This window comes from Ixodes scapularis, unplaced genomic scaffold (assembly GCF_016920785.2).
Source record: "Ixodes scapularis isolate PalLabHiFi unplaced genomic scaffold, ASM1692078v2 PGA_scaffold4__175_contigs__length_147842914, whole genome shotgun sequence".
Classification (NCBI taxonomy): domain Eukaryota; kingdom Metazoa; phylum Arthropoda; class Arachnida; order Ixodida; family Ixodidae; genus Ixodes; species Ixodes scapularis.
The window spans coordinates 140801250-140816910 of record NW_024609879.1 but is presented as its reverse complement, the minus strand read 5'-3'; the positions used below and the strand labels follow the sequence as shown (position 1 = coordinate 140816910).

At 45.9% G+C, this 15661-nt stretch overlaps 1 protein-coding gene and 1 non-coding gene across 2 annotated transcripts in view; one reads left to right on the top strand and one right to left on the bottom strand.

Annotated features, from left to right (window-relative positions):
• Positions 1-2071: 2071 nt before the first annotated feature.
• On the top strand, positions 2072-2145 carry Trnan-guu. Its single transcript has one exon. It is a non-coding gene; the product is annotated as a tRNA-Asn (tRNA).
• An 8061-nt stretch (positions 2146-10206) lies between these two features.
• LOC115318793 (gastrula zinc finger protein XlCGF17.1-like) overlaps positions 10207-15661 on the bottom strand; it is a 57203-nt gene continuing 51748 nt past the window's right edge. Inside the window, exon 3 of the mRNA XM_042293468.1 lies at positions 10207-10970. Within this exon, the coding sequence (XP_042149402.1) occupies positions 10321-10970 (650 nt within the window). The 3' untranslated portion in view covers positions 10207-10320. The remainder of the gene's footprint in view (positions 10971-15661) is intronic.

Here is a 15661-nt window from a genome sequence, read left to right as displayed (position 1 = left end):
TCTTGAGGAGGAGGAGGGAAGGGTACTGTGAAAAGGGTATACTCCTCCTACCTCCGTGATCCCCCCAGGTCACGTGACCTGGGAGGGTCACGTGACCTGGAGGGGGTCAGATGACCTGGCGGGGGGTCACGTGACCTTACGGTTACGACGACGGCGACGCCGCTCAAACCGGAAACGGTCGTTTAAGAGCTGCGCTCTAAAAATAAGGGTGAAGTGATTATAACCGAGGATACGTTTGATGGAACATGCACTGCGGAAATTTTCATATCCTATCGTACATCCTGAACGGCTCTATTGCGAAGGCTAGTGAATGTCGTGTAGCATCAGCTTTATTTGAAAGTGGACCTTTTACATACACAGTCTTGTGGCGACGTTGCGCATTGATGATGAACTTCGCATTGAATGTAAACAATGTATATTTTCTTCTATACATGAATGTGGCGAGTACAGTGCAGTCAAATAAAGCTTTCTGAGCTGCTCGCGCATAATTCGGAAGCAGTACTACTATTTAGCACTATTTTGGGACGCCAAGAACAATGTAGATTTACTTTGTTATTTTAAATTAGCTAATTATTTCCAACAACTTGTCATTTTCACAGATGCCTGCGTATATTATTGTCATTCATGATTTTAATGCCATGTCTCAAGCACTGCAGAATTTCGCATTTCCAGTGCTATTTTGTTTTTCTGTTCTTGAATGCGATTTTCGCATTCTCGGACCTATGTTGACCTGTAACACAAACTTCTATGTGTTGGTTCAATCTGTGTACATGCGTACGCAAACTAGCGTGCATGTGCTTAGAGTTCGGTGAACTTCCTACTCTATTTTTTTTTTTTTTTAATATTAGCTATTGGTCGCTCCAGAAGTTTTTTTTTTTTTTTTCATAAATTTGCGCCTTTACGTTTTGTTACGAAGTACGCTTATTGCTTTGTGATGAGAAATCCCGTATTATATCAAGCCCTCTCTACCTAGCACAGCTGCTGTTTAAATCGTGTTCTTAGCAGTTTATTTTTGGCTTTTCGATTTTTTTTCTCGTATATGTAATATGCGTCAAGTCTTCATCCGCAGTGAATTTATTCACGTCGATCAAGCAGTGATACTCAGTACGCGGCCGGATTTTACGTGGGATGCGACAGATTCCTCTGCATTGCTTTTATTACAGAATTATGTCACTTGAACTAGAGCGCACCACTGCAAAACAAAAGGAGTTTCTAGCTCGAGTAAAACATGGTTACAGTCTATTCCACTCATTTACTAAACAGCAGTAATGTATATGTTGCATTTTGGAGCTATTTACGTCACGTCGTTAACTTCAACTCAACTTATCGAAGCGAAGTCATTTTCTAGGGGTATTTCTTACTATGTTCAAGTATCCACGTTTTTGACAGTTTCCTTTCCTTTTTCTTTTTTTTTTTTTTGGGGGGGGGGGGGGGGGGGAGGTTTTGACAAATACTTTAGTTTCGACTTTCCGAACCCCCCTCTGCCTACACCACTGTTAGGGTGATACTAGGCGATACCACCTTTTGTGGTAACCGGTGCCGACAGCACGCGCTCACGGGTGAAATACAAAGAAATCGGCGAAAACAAAACGTCGCCACAGCACAGTCAGAGCCATAAACGCGTGAGGAGGACACGCTCTTTCACGCGCTCCTGAACAAAAAAGATGACTTCACGCTAAGCAAAGCGCACATGAAGGAACCCTAGTTTTTACCGTTTTCTTTCCTCCACGCGCACACAAAAAAAAAAAAAAAAAAAAATATATATATATATATATTTAAAGCATTCTCCCCCATATTGTACCATTATTGGATGGGCTCTGTGATTCGTAGCGCCTGCTCTCCAGGCGCTCGATGAACACGAAAGAAACGCTGACACACTGAGAACATGGATGGACGAAGGAAGGTTTGTGCGGAGTCGTATATGTACAGGGTTCTGGGTTCGTGCACCTCCATTAACCGGTCTCCATAACGTTTCTTTGGTATTTGAAGTCACGACGAAACTGACGAGACCTCGCACGCCACGCGAGATTGCTTCGCTTTCCTTTTGCTTTTATGCTGACCCGACAAGTCCGCCTCCGTGGCGCAATCGGTTAGCGCGTTCGGCTGTTAACCGAAAGGTTGGTGGTTCGAGTCCACCCGGTGGCGAGATTTTTTTTGTTTTTTTTTAAACGTTGTTGTATTTTTTTCCTTCTGCATCATAAAATTGCAATAATTACCGATAATATCTCATTAGCATTAAATGCAGAAAGACTTCTTTTCGCATTCTTCCGTTGCAACAGACTGTTGTGCCTGCCGAATGGATTATTTGGATTATTGACAAGACATTTGATTTTTGTGTAAAGGCGCAGCTAGCGCATCTGTTCTCTGAAATCATGAAAGGTGAATCTGACCTCTGTCAAAAGATTGAAATAGTAATCACAAGTTTGTAAAGAATCACAATTGAGAGTTCAATCGTTTCCAGGTCACAGAGAAAATCAATTGCTGTGGACTCAAGGCGGCATTCATTTAAAGAGAACTTGCTAAGAAGGAAAGAGACAGAAAATGAGTCCGATTTTTTTCCCACTCATTGTGTGTTTTAACTAGCTTATAAAATTCCTTAACGCCGTGATACTTTTTTTTCTCCTTTTACTTGATATGTTTATATTAGTCCATATTGTTCCATAAGAAAAACATTACCTTTTCTGAAAGTTTTGCCTGAAATGCGCTTTCCGTTTGTTATTGTCATAAAGAAATTTACGGCTAAATATACTTTCGTGGTGAATTAGTACGGTACCACAAAAATGGATTTGTTTTACTTATATTAAAGAATAATTAAATTAATATTTTTTTCGCGCTCTATAACTCGATTATTCCTGTAGAAAACTGATCATGCCGGACCGTGCATACGGTCACTGATCTTGACAGCACTATGAGAGAACCTACCGAAACTTAAATTCAACAAAATGAGACGCTGCACTTTGATATTGCACGCGTCTGATCTCATATGAGGAAATCAAACACCTTAGAACCCGATTTCAGAACTTGGCGTACCTGTTTCCGGTTGATGGTGGGAGCGGTGTACCGGATTCTGCATACCTGCAATCAAAAGACAGGCGCAAGCATTCTCAAGCAATACTAGTCAGAGAAGATCGACTTTTAAGGCACTAGTCTATGACTACAGGGTTCTGTGTCTTCAGTACATAGCCAAAAGCCCCGAAAGAAATAGCCCTGGAGCCGGTTTCATCGAAATCGGGGGAAACCAAAAAAAAACCTTAACAAAAACTAATCTAAAAAAAAAGCTTAATGGGGCGTAATTACTGTTTACAGCTTTAATTTCTGTTTACCCAGAGCACCGCCCACGCTGAACTATGAGTACAGCTGCTTCCTCCCTTCGGATATGGCACCCCTTATTTTTCGCTCCCTTTTCTTATCGATACCAAATGTTCCAGTCAAGCGCGTGTCCCCGAAGGCTGAGGAATTCCATGCACGTGTCCTGTTTGCTTGAACGTAATCCACGACAACCCCCTTCCCCCCCCCCCCCCCTTTTTTTTTTAGATAACAAGAACGGGAACCCCAAAATGCCGCATCTGCGTGAACAATAAACCCCGCGAGAAACACACTGCAATTCGAATAAAAACTAATGCTGGAAACACAGACCCCAAGGAATGTCACAGTGCACGCACCCTTCGCGTAGACCGACGAGGCGACAGTTTCGTGCGACCAGAGTCGGCGACCCCGTTTTTTCATAAGTGAGCGCCATCTGGTAGCTGCTGCGCCAATTATTCGAGTTGGCCATTGTTTAGGCACGTGCGCTGGTACAACACCACCTAGAGCAAAGGCCGCAGCGCTCAGGGTTGTGACGTCACAGATTCACGACGAGTGGGCCGACCGGAGAGGAAGGCTTCTCCGCAACACATGCTCTTTATTTATATATGTGTGTTTTTTCGAGGGCGCCAAGCGGCGCATGCTCCGGCCTTTTTTTTTTTTTTGTTTCTAGCTTTCTCCGAGCCCATGGTTCTCCCGGGGCAGTTGCGCAATGACCATTTTTGCCTACTTCGCGCACGGCGGCTTGCACAAGTCTCGCGGTGGGAGTACGCGAACTGCTCCAACCGCCGCTTCTGTCTTTTGTGTTTGGTGTGAACGGCGTTTAACGTGTGATGGTTGTCAAGTTACGGGCGGCTTTCGGGCTAGCCGTGCCTCGCAAATGCTCCAGCAAGAGGGAAAGCGCCGGTAGCTCTTTTTCCTTTTCTCCCTCGCCCTCTTTCAGTAAAACGGTCTAACCAGCATCCGGCGCGAACTCGACTCGGCTCGCGTCAAAAATGACTACTACTTCAGCGTACGGCGAGAACTCGATCCAATCACTCTTCGTGCCAAAATGGATGGATGGATTAATGGCTACGTTTACATGAATGCGATCGTAGCGCATCGAATCGAGCAGGAACCAATGACACGCAGCCTGTCTTCTTAGTTCTTCCTCTTCTACCCAACTGCTACCAATCAAAATCGTGAAATCTCGACTCGATGCGCTACGGTCGCATCCATGTAAATGCAGCCAATGTCAATGGCTATACCTTTTGTAACGGGTCACCTAGCCTAAGTCTAAAAAAGACCAACATATGATTTCTCCCGCCCTTCTAAGACCATTAAGACCAAAGAAATGGCGACCACAAATGTTGCTCGATAAATTTCTAAAAAAAAAAAAATCTATTTCAAAAAATAAATTAAAAAAAAAAGAGAGAGAAAAAAAAAAAACTCTTACCCTGATTTAAACTGTAGCTGTGTCTCGAAGGCAACCGGTGAAGTCTCCGCAGGTTTGGACCAACTAATGCTCACGTTCAGGCCCTTGTACACCACGAGATGGACCGATGCCACGAAAACAAGTAGGGCTACAACTGCTGCACACTTTCCGAAGATGCCACGTTTCATATCCAAGGTCTGTTTCGTGCCTAGAAAATGACGATTGCGAACATTTTTGCTGGGGATCACACCGCTTATACGTCATACAAGAGACAGACTGCATACAGATTCGAACGCGAGTCACCCGAGATCCGTGCTTCGAATGCCGCGTGGCAATGAGTTCAAGGAGTCCCGAATTTGTGCCCAGGAACAGCGCTAACAAAAAGGGTTGCTTTCATTTCCCTCAGTCAAGTATAGTCGACCACTTTATCATAAAAATGCAGTAAGGTATAGCGTATGCCCTTCGAATAGTTTTAAACTTGTTCAGAAAAAAAAAAAAAGAAAAAAGAAACTATAACAAAACATTACAAAAAATAAACAAGTTGTTTTTTTCAATATTTTTCACATGATTTATTAGTTTCACTGGCCTAACCGGTGACCGATAGCTTAAGCGCCGGGAGTGTATTATTATGTTGACGCTTATCGGCGTTCTTAACGGCTAATTCGGCTGCCTCACTGGCTGCCCCGCGAAGATAAGATTCTCGAGGAATGGCACACCTTGCGTTTCTTAAGTTTGCAGCGACCATGCGGAGAGCAAGTCGTCTGCTTATTGCGCAGAAATAGCTGTGACGTCAGAACGACGCCAAGTTCTGATTGGTTGATCGAAAAAAAAGCGGGTAATTCTCAATTTTGGGTGCCTCGAGGCCTACCCACTATTTTTTGATCAGCCAATGACAGCTCGGCGTCATTCTGATGTCACCGCAACCCCGGCGCAAGGAGCAGACGCCTTGCTCTCAATCATACATTTAAACATGATTTAAACTTGATTTCAATCATACATTTAAACATGAATAGAGCGAAGGGCAGACAAGGACGTGGGCACAAAGAGTGTGTCCTTGTATCGCGCTATTCATGTCTAATATGCTAAAACGCCTAAATTTATCAAACCCTGATAAATTTCCTTATCTAACTGGTTGCATAAACCAATCGCGCAGGCCTGTTATCAGAGCAATCAGAGCAAAACCACGAAGCACTTCTACTTTGCCAGTTGGAAAAGAGAATGTACCCGCTTGTTTGTCAGCAAGACTAAGTCACGCTTGGGACGTTTATACGCAAGGAGGAATCAACCGCACGCTGTGAAACAACAGGCTTACCTTGACTGAAATAATTGGATGACCCGCTCTGCGATTTCAAGAGATATACAATATGGCTATAGAATGAATGTATGTGACTATTCTTCGATTACCTTTACAAGCCGCATGCTGCTACGTCTGGACCGTGGAAACCGCAAGAACCCAACGTTCACCCTTGCTCGGAGGCAAAAGGTGGCAACACAAAAACGTTTTCAATTATTTCTTTAAAAAAGTTATGGAAAAACAAGCATTCAAAACCGGCTTTCTACCGCTTTAATGGTTAAAAGAGTACTAGTTCCTTTTTTCGCTGTATGCTCCTCCAAGTGACACCGTTCAGACGAACTTAAAGGAGCTTGTTACTTGCTTTCTTTGAACAGGTGCACCCATTGTGGAAGCTGGTGTTTCTGAAAAGGCACCTAATTTGGAGTCCGTTCATGACCGGAACTTGACGGAAAAGCAGAATATGCTCCTCGCTTGCCTTCTTTTACGTACCTTTCACGAGGCTTGTCAAGCTGTAAAAAGGCCACTCGTGTGTCGTATAGCGACGTCGTAGTCATTCGTCTGCCCATATTTTCTCATTACGGCGTTCCAACCAGCGAGCGGCGTCGCTATATATGCGTACGCACGTACGCAAGCATATTAGGGTGTTTCATCGATAGTTTACGGGTCCTCAGGTGGCGGGTTCGAAGCCCGGCCGAGGTACTGCCTGCATTCCGGCGACGGATTATTGTGGACAAGGCGCCGTGTAACCTAGATGTCGGTTGCACGTCAAAGGGTGCCCAGGTGGTCGAAATTAATCCTCAGCCCTCAGGTGGGGCCTGCCAAAAACCACAAAAACTAATATTTTTTTATTAAAAACAAACAAACAAAAAACATTGGGTAGTTTGTGTTTCAGTTACTGACTGCGTAGTGCTCTCTTTGGTCTTCTAGTTTGTTAGATGGTTCAATGAGATATATGGACAAGCAACAAAGTGTTTAATGCTACCTTGTATGTTCACACAGGTATTAGCTAGGACTCGAGCAGCTGCATAAGCTCTGCTTAGAGAGACAGAGTATCGGGTTCCTTTTCCTTCGATCACGTGCTCCGAGCTCGAACTCGGAGGTTCCTTCACCTCCGAGTTCGAGCTCGTTGTCTTTTATGACACGAGCGATGTTTTAAAACATGTTTCCGAAGTCTGGGAAGCAGACGACACAGAGGACGATCGCGTCTGCGGCGCTCGCGGAGTGATACACGACCGGCACATCCGGGCAACTCAGACCAAACAAAAACAAGCAGCAACGGCTTTCGAAGCAACGTTCTTTTGTTGTTTCAAAGGGACCAAGTTTTCGTCGGCTACTGCATTCTACCCAAGACAGAGAGAAACAGGAGACAAATGACTGGACGACGGCGCACGCGCGGCGTGTCGCCGCACTATCTTAAAGGCCCGTTCACACTCTTGCGACCGAGTACGACTGAGAGGGACGAGATCTCTAAAGGCCCGTTCACACTCTTGCGACCGAGTACGACTGAGAGAGACGAGATCTCTTAAGGCCCGTTCACACTCCTGCGACCTCTTAAACCTAGGTTCCTTAAAACTTCTTAAACCAGAGAACACACTGGCGCCATCTATTGGGAAGCAGTGTAAACTCGGCGGTCCGGCATATTTTGTTTTATTTCTCGCGCATTATCCTTTCTTTCTTGGCTCGAAAAACTTTTGTCAATGTTATAAACGAGCCTTTCTATGGTTATTACGCACATTTGACCTCGGAAATCCCGCAAAACCTTCGCTCTTATGAAATGCAGTTCCAGGGTCACCGCATAGATGGCGCCACAATACCAGTGTGTTCCCTCATTCTAAAAACATTTAAGAAGTTTTAAGAGATCCTCGTCTCTCTCAGTCGTACTCGGTCGTACTCGGTCGCAAGAGTGTGAACGGGCCTTTACAACTTCTTAAATGTTTCTAGAATGAGGGGACACACTGACATTGTGGCGCCATCTATGCGGTGACCCTAGAACTGCATTTCACAAAATCGAAGGTTTTGCGGGATTTCCGAGGTCAAATGTGCGTAATACCCATAGAAAGGCTCGTTTATAACATTCACAAAAGTTTTTCGAGCCAAAAAAGAAAGGATATTGCGCGAGAAATAAAAAAAAAATATGCCGGACCGCCGAGTTTACACTGCTTCCCAATAGATGGCGCCAGTGTGTTCTCTGGTTTAAGAAGTTTTAAGGAACCCAGGTTTAAGAGGTCGCAAGCAGTCGCAAGAGTGTGAACGGGCCTTTACAACTTCTTAAATGTTTCTAGAATGAGAGAACACTAAGAGAACACACTGACATCGTGGCGCCATCTATGCGGTGACCCTAGAACTGCATTTCACAAAAGCGAAGGTTTTGCGGGATTTCCGAGGTCAAATGTGCGTAATACCCATAGAAAGGCTCGTTTATAACATTGACAAAAGCTTTTCGAGCCAAAAAAGAAAGAATATTGCGTGAGAAATAAAAAAAAAAAATATGCCGGACCGCCGAGTTTACACTGCTTCCCAATAGATGGCGCCAGTGTGTTCTCTGGTTTAAGAAGTTTTAAGGAACCCAGGTTTAAGAGGTTGCAAGCAGTCGCAAGAGTGTGAACGGGCCTTGATTCTCTGCTCCGCACGCCGCAGCACGCCGCCTCATCACAGCCACGCTATCCGCGCCTCGGGACCTTTGCAGAAGCGACGGTCGCTTCCCGCAGCACGGCCTTGGACCCGACGTTAAGAAAAATTTCTTTGAGAAATTGATATTTACAAACTGAACCCAAGTTAAATATTTATTGAAACAAATAATTTGAACTTTAAAGGAGCTTGCTGTCTATTTAAAATGCCACCTGACCAATGTAGCTGCGCTCACTTTTGTTCACCGTAGCGGCAGGCCCGTCTCTGCCAGTGGCTTGCGTTTCCTTCGCCAGTTCGCTTCCAGCACTGGCTTCCAGCGAGTTTTTTAGGTGCTATGAAATAAAGGGCTACGCTTGGGGATAAACCAAAGCATAGCTCTCCAGCAAGATTGAGCTCCCCAGTACGGGTTCGTTGGTTCACACCTTGCGTCGCCCCGGAATGTCCGCATCGGCTGACGAACTTTGCTGTGGGAAGCTGGGTGGTACTTGCGTCGGAGGCCAAGTCGGTTCCCTTGGCCACACCGACTAACTCGATAGGAGGGGGTTACTTTTATATAAATGATTTAATACTGTCGTAGCGAATAAAGGTACATAGCGAAACCGAGCTGCAAAGATTACTCTCTAGTGCGAGGTGGGAAGGAGGTGCTCGGGTGTTAGCCATACTTGGCTGGCTCGTAGGATAAAATCCCGATTACGGGGGCATTGTCCCTCGAAGTCAATTGACGGGGTTCGATTACGGAGCGTGAGCTCTCGAGCTCCAGCACAAAGTAGAACCACTAGAAATCACTTGTTGGCCCCCCCCGCTTTTTGGTAGACCTGCGATTCTCCGATGCGTCATGAAACGGGCGTTTCCCAGTGGCCGAGAGTGCACAACCAGTCGGCTCACTTCTCCACCATGGGGAAATCGCTTAATTTTCCTGTGTGATGCTCCACCATGGGGAAATCGCTTTATTTTCCTGTGTGATGGACACGAGCAAATGACTCCTTAGAACTCGTGAGGCGAGTCGGACAGCCGTCCCCGATGTGGACAGCGCCGACGATCATTCCGCCAGACGTGGTCCAACATTGCCCAGTCAACCACCGCACTCTCCGATAGCTCTCCCGACCGGAAACGCACGTTCCGGTTCTCTCGGCTGGAAGCGCGAGTTTTGACCCTCGCATCGCAAAGTACACCAGTCTATCCAAGTCGCCCTCCACCGAGGGAAGTGTTCGCCAACGCTTTCCTAGCAGCCAGTTCCCTCTTGTGCTAACGGTCCACCGTTAGCACGAGAGCATTAGCAAAAGTGTAAGGATCGCCTTCGTCGATCCTTACACCCACGGTTGGGCAAAGAGGGCCTTTCAGACGATGCGCTCGTACGGAACAGTAATCCAATGTCAATTCTATATACAGTAAAGCCTCGTTATAACAAAGTTCAAGGAGCGGTCGTAATTATTTCGTTATAACCATTAGTTTGTTATAGCCAATGTCCATTTCCCACTATTAGCAAGCAAGGGGAATTATGATTGTTTTGTTATATCCATTAGTTTGTTATATCCCATTTTGTTATAACGAGGTTTAGCTGTACAATGTATTTATTAAAAAAAAAAATCTCGCCAGTGTCACTTTTGTTTTTGGGTTTCCCCAGTGTCGTTAGGAGCGCAACCCCGTGTGCCTCCTCCCCCTCCCCCATCATTGAGTTCATCTACTGCTTCTGGTCACCGCAGGCGTGCTGCCTCCTCATGTGGCTTCCGAGTTCACCTGGGGACAGGAACCCTTTGCCACAGTCCCCGCACTTGTGGGGATACTCTTTTGAGTGTGCCCCGATCAGGTGCCTCGTCACGCTGCTTAAATCAGAGGCCCTGTAGCAGCACAGGTGACAGGCATAGGGCTTCTCGCCGGAATGGGTTTGCCTGTGCCTTGAGAGGTGACCTCTCTCAACGAATCCTCTCCCACACTCTGGGCAGACGTGGGGCCGCTCTCCGCTGTGCGTGCTTTCGTGCCGCCTCAAGTCTGCCGGCTGGGCGAACTTCTGCCCGCACTCGGCGCACTCGTGAGGACGCTCGCCCGTGTGCACATTCTGGTGCCTGGTCAAGTTGCCCTGCTGCGTGAAAGCCTTGCCGCAGGTGCCGCACAGGAAGGGCCTCTCTCCCGTGTGGGTGCGCTCGTGCTCGAGTAGGTGTTGTTTTTTATCGCTGGAGTAGGGGCAGTGACCGCATCGGTGCCTGCCCTCTGTCCTCTCGTGCATCCTCTTCCGGTGTCCCTGGAGGTGCTCGAGGGAAGCGAAGATGCTGTCGCAGTCCCCGCACGCGAAGCTCTCCGCTGGCCCCTCGAGGGACGGTGCATCTTCTTGGCCTGCACATGGACGAGCAAGACAAGGGGTGCAGAGTGTTAAGTGGGAACAGTAAACCGTAACATCCCGAGAGATGCTCCTCCCCCGAAAGGTAACCCGCCCCCCATTTTGGGCTCGATTTGTTATTTTCTTTGAAAACACAGAAAGATAGCCCACTCTTAGTAAACCTAGTGTTCGGATGAATGATGATCTTGGCGTAAATGCGTCCGGTTAACTAGGGCGGGATATATAAGCGAACATTGCTGTCTCAGAAGTACAGCCATATTTCCTTCATTGCCCCCTCGCTGCGATAACCCTTACAGAAGAAACACATATAATTTTCATACAGATTGACCCGTTTGGGTCACACAATGTTATGGACATACGGGTCCCGTATGCAAACAGGTCGTCCTATATGCAAACATGTCACAAACAGGAGCACCCGACCAGATACGGGTCGACCTGTTATGCGGATTGACCCGTTATGCAGGTCCACCCATACGATTCCTGTTCAGAAAAAGGTAAGCTGGCAACCCCCGGTCTGCCTTTCGTATTCCGAGGCTCTCCACTGAAATGAAATCCTGACACCCTTCCTGAAAAGAAGATGCAAGTAACTAAAACAAGGTCTCGAAAGCAGGTACAGTTGACGAAACAGATTTGTTACAGGCATGACAAAAGCAAATAGCCCAGCACTGTCATCATATCAACAGGAAAACTAGGTTCCCAAAAGCAGCTTAAAACTGCAGCTTCCTGTCGGCATCTTGAAGTTGCTCCGCGATATACTTGTTCATGAGACCCTTTTGTTTCCTAGGCGACACATCCGATGGTGCTTGTTTGATGTACATGTCAAAGGAACCTGAAAATGAAGAGAACATGGAAATTATTCATATGGATTGCTGTTAAGTCAAACCCGTTTATGTCGAACTCGGAAAAACCCGTCGACCAGTTCGATCTAGCGAGTAATTCTATATAAAATTTTTAATGAATTTGACAACGAACAAGCACGCCACATCTAGAAACGTTTACACTCAAAGGAGCGTTCGAGGATGAGGGACGCTCCATGCGGCTATTCAGAGGCCGCTTCTTCCGTCTTTCAAGGTCTCACCGGCTCACCCTCTCCCCATTCCCTACAGAAAAGATCATTTTTTTTCTCCTTTTGGGCGATTAAAGCGGTTGCCCCAAAAGAAAAAAAGCCAGCTTTCTCTGCAAGCTGGTTTTTCCCCAACGAGTTTCTCGCAACGGGGGGAAAGCCGGCTTGCAGAGCAGTTCGATCTGTCGGGAGACGCTGCAATTCCCGTTCAATGTGACCACATTTTTCGCTATGCATTATTATTGCAGCTCCCGGTCTGTTCACAAATAGTTTGATACAAGGATGGTTCGAATTAACTGGGTTCTATATATAATTCGGTCTACCTGTAGCCCTAGAAAAAAAAAACATCAGAATCGCATGTTAATTTGTTGTAATATTGTACTTATTTAAAAAAACACTGAAACCAGAAAAAAAAACTTTTTTTATACCTAATTAGGACAGGCATGTCTCAAAACTAATCTTCGTCGAAAAAAAAAGAGAAGTTTTCCCAATATTTATGTTATAAAGCGCGAAACACATGTACGACGAAACCGTCCGATCCGACGTACGAACTGCCGGAATGGCCTTCGAGGGCAAGAGTTTTTGTAGCACCGGAGAGCGTTGAAAACCCTCGCCTCCGACTGTCGTATTGCCTGATCGGACGGTTTCTTTGTACATGTGTTTTGCGCTTAATGCGAATTTTTCGATTTGCGAGCGAAACCGAAATTGTACTTCTATGGGATGATGTTGATAGCTTTTGTACCCCTCAAGTGAGCCGCATGACAACGCTCAAGTCCTTTTTCCCTGCAGAATCATGCAAAGAGTTCTGCAGTGGAATTGCCAGGGGCTGCGCAAGAGGGCGGCGGAGCTCGGGGCTCGACGTACCATCGGAACTCCCAGATATCCTACTCCTGCAGAAAACTAACACGACAGAGATTGCATTACCAGGGTTTGAGGCGTATTCGTGCCCATCCATCACTAACAAAAGGTTTGGGGAGGGTCCCACAGGCAGAGCAATGATCGATGTGAGCACAGACTCACCACGCTGCCAAATCGACGCCACGCAGTTTTGCACCGACGACCAAGAAGTTGTTACCATTAAGATTTCCTGGCAACAGAAATATATAACGATGGCTTCTATCGGCTTCTTCATTGCCTTGTATGCCAATGTGACTGGGTACCCAACAAAATTTTATATTTTGACCTCCATGCAAAGCAGAGTTAATTTTATATTGAATCTGTTGTACAAGCATATTTTTAGTGTCTTTAAGAGAGCAAACTGCAAGAATCACACTTTGAGAGTCAACAGGACCACCCTCAGTATTTTCCTATTGATAATGCATTCGATCGCCATTGATACCGCATAGAGCTCCGCAGTAAAAATGCTGGCAATACAATCAAGTCGTTGAACCTTGGAGAAGCTTTCAGAATACACAGCACAACCGACAAAAGAGGAGGTCTTGGCACCATCTGCATAAACATGAAGATAACCATCATACTTAGTCTGCAGTTCACCAAACTCTTGCTTAATTACAGCATGGGAAATGCCGTGCTTGCTGAACTTCGCGAGAGACCAGTCGGATTCAACTCGCTGTGCTTTCCAAGGTGGAATACCGTTGACTTTCCTAACAAGGCCAACCTGGTCTTGAGGAAGGTGCAGAGAAGTGCGAAGATGTTTAATACGGAAGCTCAACAATGTCACAATGCTTGGTTTATTTTCAAAAAGGCGAAAGAACCTCGACCTTGTAGGTGAAGAGTACGTCGGATGCTGGGGGTCGGCCACAATCTTGTAAGCATATGTTAGACTAAGATATGTACGTCGTTTGTTCAGGGACAGCTCTTTGGATTCTGCATGCAAACTGAGGACGGGCGACGTCCGGAAGGCTCCTGTTGCCAGTCGCAAGCCGAGATGATGAACCGAGTCCAACATCTTAAGGGCAGAGGGCCGAGCCGATCCATACACTACTGCACCATAGTCAAGACGGGATCATACAAGGGCATTGTATAACTGCAGGATACATTTTCTATCAAACCCCCGAGACTCGTGAGATAAAACTTTCAAAAGGTTTGAGGACTGAAGGCATTTTTGCTTCAGCGCTTTAAGGTGGGAAATAAAGTTAAGCTTTTTATCAAATATTACACCAAGAAATCGGTGCTCCCTTCTAACTGGGATAGGGGTTCCATTCAATTCCAGGGATGGATCCAAAGACAATCCGCGTCGCAAAGAAAAAGGCACACAGACCGTTTTCGAAGCAGAAAACTTGAACCCATTTTCGTCGGCTTACTTGGACAGTTTGTTTACAGCTAACTGGAACTGGCGCTCACGACTAGAAAGGTTACAAGACGATAATGAAATCTGTATATCATCAGAATAAAGAGACTATGAAATAGAAGGTGGCAGAAGTTGTACGAGTGAATTCATTGTTAGCAAAAACAAAGTCACAGTTAAAGCACCCCTTGAGGGACTCCATTTTCTTGAACAAAGGAATCTGATAGGGCTGAGCCGAGACAAACTTGGAAAGTCCCGTCTGTCAGATATTCCTTTATGCTTCGCAGCATACGGCCCCGGATGTTACAGGCATACAGGTTTCGGAGAATCCCATACCTCCACGCTGTATCATATGCCTCTCCAAATGCTGCCGGTTTACAAATGCCTCACGTATCACAGCTTTCAAGCGTACCAGGTGGTCAAGGGTAGATTGACTTTGGCGGAATCCACATTGACTGTTATCAAAGACCCTCTGGCTTTCTAACATGTAGACCAGTCGCCTGTTTATAAGCCTTTCATATGTCTTCCCAAGGCAGCTTGTCAGTGTAATTGGGCGGTAGCATAAGGCTTTAGGAGGGGGATGATATGTGAGTGTTTCCAAGCCTGAGGGAAACATGCCTTTTCCCACAAAATATTAAAAAACAGGAGATGGTTTTCAAGGGATTCTGGAGAAAAGCGGCGCAGCATTTCATAATGAATTCCATCGGGACCAGGGGCAGAGAGCTTTGTCACATTACGAGCCATCTCAAGCTCGCACTGTGTAAATGGTTGGTTATAAGATGCTGAATTTCCTCTTGACATGACAAGCTTTTTTGTTCCACACAAGCTTTTAACTTTTCAAAGGTGACACTGTAGTTGGCCAAACTAGATGAATTATAAAAATGTTCACTGAGTATGTTACCAATATCTTTTAGTGACGAAGAAGGAGCATTAAACGTTGAAATGGCAAAGCACCTATAATCCCCATTTACTTTCCTGTATCTGTCACAGGCCTCTTTGGCCGGGACGAAGCTGGTTAAGGAAGAGGGATACTTCATCCACGACTTCCGCTTTGCCTGTTTCCTAGTCCAACGAGCCTTGGCTTTTCGTCGCTTAAACTCTACAAGGTTGCTTGAAGTGGGGTATCTGCGAAATCTGCCCCATGGCCTATTTTGGTCCGCCCGGGTTGTGGCACACTCCTTATCCCACCAAGGTTTACATTTTTTGGGTATATCACCAGATGTTTGTGGAATGGACTGCTGAGCAGCCTTGAGTATCTGCTCAGTAACATAAAGAGTAACGTTCTCAGGGGACATAGAAGAAATAAGGATCTAAAGTGGAGTGAAGATTAAAAAGTGCCCAGTCTGCCTTGTCTAACTTCCACCTAGGGACCCGCT